This window comes from Pinus tabuliformis, chromosome 4_1 (assembly GCF_031772625.1).
Source record: "Pinus tabuliformis cultivar Carrire ecotype Pingquan chromosome 4_1, CPIR1, whole genome shotgun sequence".
Lineage (NCBI taxonomy): Eukaryota > Viridiplantae > Streptophyta > Pinopsida > Pinales > Pinaceae > Pinus > Pinus tabuliformis.
This window is the reverse complement of record NC_142303.1, coordinates 697,220,851-697,228,610: the sequence shown is the minus strand read 5'-3', so window position 1 is coordinate 697,228,610 and position 7,760 is coordinate 697,220,851. Positions and strand designations below refer to the sequence as shown.

At 34.7% G+C, this 7,760-nt stretch overlaps 1 protein-coding gene across 1 annotated transcript; it reads left to right on the top strand.

Annotated features, from left to right (window-relative positions):
* Positions 1 to 6,399: 6,399 nt before the first annotated feature.
* On the top strand, positions 6,400 to 7,439 carry LOC149178057 (uncharacterized). Its single transcript, XM_089423533.1, has 3 exons — positions 6,400 to 6,774; positions 6,868 to 6,950; positions 7,042 to 7,439. Exons 1-3 carry the CDS (start codon positions 6,400 to 6,402, stop codon positions 7,139 to 7,141), a joined length of 558 nt encoding a protein of 185 aa, XP_089279659.1. The 3' UTR covers positions 7,142 to 7,439.
* The last annotated feature ends 321 nt before the right edge of the window (positions 7,440 to 7,760 follow it).

Here is a 7,760-nt window from a genome sequence, read left to right as displayed (position 1 = left end):
ATATCCAAAGCTCCTATAATTTTGATGTCACTAAAAAGATTGTGTTCTTTTACTCTTGACAGAATCAATCATAGTAGTATACATGAAAGCACTAGTTAATAAGTTTCTAGCTCACCAAACAATTTTTAAGAACTTTTATATATCTTAATGTTGAACTTATATATTTTCAATGACGGTATGTCTTCTTTCTATCCATAGCTGTATGAATATGAAACTATAAAAAAATAGTGTTACAATTCATGGATTGAAATCATCACATGTAGATAAAGGTTGGAAAACACATGTTTCAGATAGAGACAAACAATATCCTTGAGAGAATACTTAAATCTAGCATCTAGTAGTTACATTGCTGCCTTATACAGGGGATGTCGAGAACCAATCATGCAATCAATAGACTTTAATATTTAATTCTATTTATTGATATTATCTTTTGGGATGTTTTTATAAAAAAAGTATTTGAAAGATTGTTGATCTCAATTTTTATCTTAATGTTGCATTTATCCATACTTCAATGATTAATAACAACATAAATGAAAATAGAAATTGGTGGTTCCCAATATATGATAGATTCTTTTTTTCCTCTTAATGCTGCATTTATCCATACTTTAGTGATTAATAACAACATAAGTGAAACTAGAAATTCGTCAGTTCCTATATATGATAGATGCTTGTTAGTCTATATCTTGGTTTCATAAGGGTGCAAGGGAATTTTTTATTTTTATTTTAGTGCCATATGTTTATAATCTTCCAACAAAACATGTTTAGTCTCCAACATTATTCCTATAAAAAATTCTTAAAACCATAAATTTAATTTATAAATTTTATGAAAATGTTAATGTCATTGTAGAAATTATTTTCAAATTATCTTGTTTTCATTATAATTTATTTAAAATTTTGAATCGAATTGTATCCATTAAATTATATATTGAAAATGCATGATTCTCATGCATGGATATAGCTGTTTTTTTCATTTTTTATTAATTTATTAACTTTCATTATATTATAATATTACACAAATTTATCCAATTTCCTAAGATCCTGTTGTGCTCACCCATAACATATTTGTTGGCCAGTAGGTAATTATTAAAAAAATAGAGAATTACCAAAGACAAAATTAACTAGAACAAAAAAGACACATTATATTAGAAGGCCTTCAAGATCATGATGCAACTAAATACCATTACAAATCATATGAATTTACAAGAGCAGGATGCTATTGTCTAGATTGCAGTGATGGAGGAGGTCTAATGTCACAGTAGATGTGCTTAAAAGCAATCCAATTTATGTTATAAGAGCCATTCTCCCCTTGGCATGCTAGGAAAACAATCAATCATATGTGAATAGTTTCTTTCCAAATCGTTCATCAGAATAATGGTTGTATTCTTGTCTTCATTTTTGTCATAATTGAGATTCTCCATAGGTTTGGTGATATGTCTCAATTTACTAATAAGGTTGTATTAGGAGGAACAAAGTCCTCAATTCAAAGGGTGTGGGCTAGAATGGGGTCCAGGGTCTCAAGATGCCCCGAATCTCCTGCAATGTATATTTATTATTGGACCCTCTCTGGATTTCCACTTCTATATCAACCTCATTGATGAAGCATTACACTCCAAGCAATATAACAATACTTCCTACAAACCAAAAAATTATTGCCACAAAAAAAACATGAATACACCTAGATAGAATACCCCCTCAAACCATCTAATGTTGTGGGGAAAAAAATATGAGGAACATTTATTTCTATGTACCAATGTTATTCATATTATTTCTATGACTTTATGTGATAAATCAAATTATATTCATCATCCTTAATATTATCATAGTTATATAAACTAAAATTAGATGTATAATATGATTTTATGTGATAAAAAAAATTATATTCAACACCCTTAACATTATCATAGTATAAGTTAATATTATATGTTAGGGTACATGAATTAATTATGGGAATCTGAATCTATTAAGCTAATAAATTGATTACACCTTTCAAGTTGCAGAAATTTACTAAATTTTTTCACCCACAAAAGAGTGTTGCGCCTAAAAATATTTGATTTGGATTTAGGATAGATTTAGGTTTGTGCAGAAATGTAAAAACTCTTCATTGAAAGGGAATCCATATCATTATGAAATATTTGTAATATATTCATTTAAAAATATTTAAATAAATATTACTCAACATAAAGTCTTCTAGTTTTCTTTACAAAAATTGCCTAAATGTGTTTAAACAAATATCATTCACGGTAAAATAAATAACTAAAAAATTATTCGTCGATAAAGTTAGACAAGTTCATTGATATAAATTTATAGAAAATAAACCAAAAGAAAACCCAATTTAGAATAAATAAACTTCTAATAAAAGATCCACACAATAGGCATTTCATGGTTTATAATCATAAATATGTCCTACAACACCATTAACCAAGTTAGACCATTCCTTTGCTAAAGACATATTTACCCACATGAATTTACATAAGATAGATCAAATGACATTGACACGAAGTACTTTTTTTTAATAAAATATATATATGTACAAAGGGATCCTTATGTAGGTGAAACTAAAAACAACATTATTTATAAACAAATAAATTAAATAAAACCCTAATTTTTCCCTTTCTAATTTAAAATTATTAAAAATCTATTTAAACAATGTAAAACAATAATATAATATATAAAGAAATTCCTATAGCACTCATACATGCTATGAAAATAAAATCATTGAAAGTAATTCTAAATTAAAATAAAAAATAGAATCCACAAACACTCAACTTAGCATCAAATGAATCAAATGAAACCCCATATTTATTTTTTTCTTACTTAAAATTTTCAATGATCCATTCATAAAATGTACAAACCCCTTGTCCTCTTCCTTATCTGTGAAAAAATTTAATGATTCAACACTCTAAAGGTTTTATCATAAATACACAGTTCTCTCAATGGGCGTTAGGCTATAGATATTCATGAACAAAGATGAAAGATACTAGTTCAAAAAATTGATTTTGAAATAAATTCCAATGAGAATATTACTTCAAATGATGAATAAATGAAAAATGTGTATGAATATATTGTTAAATAATGTTTAACGGTCAAAATAGACCCTACCTCATTCCATCCATTTGTCCCTCTCTCTTTCTCTCTTAGTCCATATAACTCTCTCTCTCAGCTCTCACTCTTGTTATCTCTCTCACACACTGTTTCTCAATCATTCTCTCTCACTCTTGTTATGTGTCTCTCTCACTCTCTCTGATACTGTATCCTTCTCTATCTCTCTATTTGCCAATATATCACCCTCTCATTCTCTCCCTTACTCCCTCTTCCCCCCTCTCACTCTCTCTCTCTTCCTCTCTCTGCCTCACTCCATTTCTAATTCCTCCTCCGTTCACCCTTGTCTCATTCTCTCTCTTGCAAGCGCTACCCCTCTCTCTCTTGCTCTCTTTCTCTCACTTTCTCTACCTCGCACTTGGTATCTCCCTCTCCCATTACCTCCAAATATTTCTCTCTCACTCTCAAAATTCCTCTTTCAGATACACTCTCTAACATTATATCCTTCTCACTCTCTCTCAGTAACACTCTTTCCCTCTCTCCCCTTCCCTCCTTTTCCCACTCTCTCTGTCACTCCCTCTATCATTCCCTTTACCCTTTCCTCTCTCATTCCCTCTCTCCCTCCCTCTCTCCTTATGTCTATTGACTTTCCTCTATCACTCTACCTAATTCTCTTTTTTTTCTCTCTCTCTCACATTCTCTCTCCCTTTCTCTCTCTCTCATTTTCCCACTCTCATTCACTCCCCCTTTCTCTCTCTCTCCTTTCTACTTCCTCCTCTATTCCCCCTTGTCTCATTCTCTCTCTTGCATGCGCCCCCCTCTCTCTCTCTTGCTCTCTTTCTCTCACTTTCTCTCCCTCACACTTGGTATCTCCCTCTACCATTATCTACTAATATTTCTTTCTCACTCTCAAAATTCCTCTTTTAGATACAATCTCTCACATTATATGCTCCTCATTCTCTCTCTGTAACATTCTTTCCCTCTCTCCCCCTTCCTCATTTTCCCACTCTCTCTTTGTGACTCCCTCTCTCATTCTCTCCCCCCATCCTCTCTCATTCCGTCTCTCTTCATTCGCTCTCTCTCCCTCTCTCCTTATGTCCCTTGACCTCCCTCTATCTTTCTACCTCATTCTCTTTTTTTCTCTCTCTCTCTCTCCCACTCACTCTCTCTCACATTCTCTCTCCCTTACTCTTTCTCTACTTTTCTCACTCTCACTGCCTCTATCTTCCCCCCTCTCCCACTTTCACTATTTCTATCCCTCTCTCTTCTCCCTCTGTTTCTTCCTCCTCCTCACTCACTCTCCCTTTCTTTCCTACTCTCTCCCTTTGTCTCTCACTCTCCCTCACTCTCGATATCCCACCCTCTCCCTCCTTCCCACCCCCTCAATATCCCACCCTCTCCCTCCTTCTCTCCCCCTCAATATCCCACCCTCTCCCTCTCTCCCCCTCTATATCCCACTCTCTCCCTCTCTCCCCCTCTCCCTCTCTTGGTGTTTCCCGCCTTCACTCCCCCTTTCTCTATGTCTCTTTCACTCCTTCCATTTATTACTCTCTCTCCTTCTCTCCTTTTATCTTTCATCCTCTTTCTCATTCTCTCTCCCTCGTGACTCTTTCCCTCTCTTAACATCTATCCCAGTCTCTCACATTCTCTCCAAATCGCTCTCTCTCCAATTCTCCCTCTCCCTCTATGTCACCATCACTCCTTCCCTTCCTCCATCCCTCCCATAATCCTACAAGCCTAAAACTTAAATCTTAAATCTAATTTATAAACTTGACTTACCTAACATTACTTATCATTAAGTGAAACTAATGTTTTTTAACAAGCAAATATTACAATAATATAGAATTTTATAGACATTATAAACTTGAAATCCATTTTAAAATATTAATAAAATAATTACACCCATTATGATATTTAAAGTGTAATTTAAAAAAAAAACTAAGAATAAAAATATATATTCTAGCAATTAAAAGAAATATACATATAACATGATTATTTTTAATAAAATAATAGTAATTTAAATACATCTTAAATAAATATACATTTCCATACTTAAAAACAAAAAAATACATGAGAAAATAATAACTAACATAAATACAATAATTAACTAATATTACTTTACAACAAAAATATATATTTGAAACCTAATTGAATAAAATCTTATAATGAAAATAAAATAAACAAAAAAAATATATGATTATAACACATAAAAATTTAATCATAATCACGATGAAATACATTTTTAATATATATACAAGAAGCGATCCGAGAATTTTAGATTTGTTTCACTAAAATATTTCATATTAAAAATGTCGGGGTTAAACAAAACGGAAACTAATAATGGAGAAACGCCAGCATGTAACAGCGTGGTGTAACAGCACGCCAGACTTGCCCAATGAAATATTATGGACTGAGTGAGGTTTTCAGGCACGGAAAGCAATGCAGTTAGAAAAAGTGAGTTTTTGAAATGGAAATTTCCCGTCACAGGATTTATTTAACGAGCAACGCCGACTTTTTGGTTCATTTTTGTTGTGACATAGGAGGCCCACATCGAAACGAAACGCTGTAGAAATGTAATCAAGTGAAACATAATCAGCACGAATTTATTCAAATGATGAAATGTTTGTCGGCATAATGAAAGGCGATCTAAATTTAGAAATCTAGTTATGACAAATATGCGAGTTAAACAACTCCCGAGTTTCGATATAATAAAATCACTTAAACAAGTGAGTTTCAATATAATAAAATTATATAGGGTTAAACAAAACTACACTGAAACTAATAATGTACGAAATTAATTTAATACTATAAAAGAAAATGGCTATTGAATTTGTAAATACAAAAGGTTGAAGGAATTGAGTTGAGTCCGAGTTGAAAATCCATCGAAATTCGGTTAACCGTGTTTTTGAAATGGTGGATTTATGGAAAGGCCAATTTCCGCTTGAGCAACGTATTATGGAAACGGATCATCGAAACACATCAAGGAAATAAACACCGCCGCACATAATGGACAAGGAGCATGCTGAACACACAGCTGCACAGAGATGCCATTACAATTGTCAGGGCCTTAATCTCATAGCATAAATATCAAAATAAATTTTTTTTGTTTTATATATATACATCCTACATACAACAATATAACCTCATTAACGTTGGTTCATAGCGCGTAGCTGTTTGTCTATCACATAGCCAGCCCTCAACCTTTGCGGTCAACATTATTAAACGATTGTAACTTTATTGAACCACGCTACAGCTTATTATACGGGGTTATCAATGTTTACATTGAGTTGTATGATGTTATGACCCACGGTCTTTCCACAGCACTAACCTTTAACCCACCCCAGGGTACTGCGGCATTGAATGGGCACGGGTTTTGGCGGTCCGGCCACAGTCACTTCCGGCGCCAGCTCCTCCCGAGACTTAATGCATATCGACACAGGTGGCATGGTCCGTCCGTCAGGCCATGTGACACCTCGAGCCCGGCGTCCTCGGCCTTATCAACTTGTTTTCCCACCTTGCGTGGACGGTCATGATTTAGTGTGGCAGATGAAGGGTCAGGATTGTTTTCAAGGTTTTGGGTTGATACTTAAACCCTCGGTGAAGCCTCGGTGTTCACTTGTTACACATTTCATCCCGCACTGCCCGGGTGTTCCCATACAGGCTCGAAGCCCGTCCCTGCAGTTTCTACCTGTGACTCCTCGGAGAGCCCGGAGGCACCAGCCACAACTTATACAGGTAATTACATTTGATACCAGTTTTGCTAATTGTTGGGTTATGGTCTACGCTGCATCATAGCGTTCTGAGGTTAATCCTTCCTCTTGTTGTCAGTGTACAGGTAATTTATGCAACTGCGGCTTTGATGGTCTTGAGTTGACTCACCTCTTCTACTCAGCTCTCTTCAGCGGCAAGAGGTAGGTTTTCGTCTCTTCCCGTAGTTTCCCTTACTCATATACGAGCGAGCGCTATCGGCATGGTTATTTATGTTGATTCCTTTTGATGCAGCCCGCCATTTGTACATGGGTTTTCCTGGCTATCATTTGATGAGGAAGTCTTCTACTGGAAACCCTCTCAGTTACATTTTCTTACTTTAATGTTTGGTTGATAGCATCTCCTCCCTGGTGAGTGTTTGTACTCGGCGGAGCTTCAGGATAGATTTATATTTCCGGGTTTTAATGTATAGCTATTTGAGACTTATCCGGACTTAAATCCACAGATACTACTGTGCGATATTTAGTATTGACTATAACAGTAATGTTTGTTTCGGGCTATCATTCCAGACCCTATTTTTATTTGAGATTATGGTTAATATCTTTGTAGCTATACGGTTTACCCTTCACGGTTACGATATTGTCAATATTTTGTGCTTATAACATCTGGACATTATCCTTCGTCGTTCCTCAGTTATGGTTTATATTTAACAGATGATGATAATACAAGCCTGTATGCTTAGCAATTTGCTTGCCGTGCATGTTTAGTTACAGGACATATTTCGCTTAATGGGTATTTTAAACTTTTCTTTTATATCTTCTATAACAGCCACTCGTCCCCAGCGATGGCTGGCTCATCTAGTTTACTCGGCTGTATGGTTGTTTTGAGTCTTCTTATGTCAATGTTCATATGCTTTCTTGCCTTATTACGGCTTTTACAAAGATTAAATGATATCACAGTGCAGCTCTGTTCTTGCGAACGCGGAAGTACTCACTCGTTTAGAGGTTTCGGAA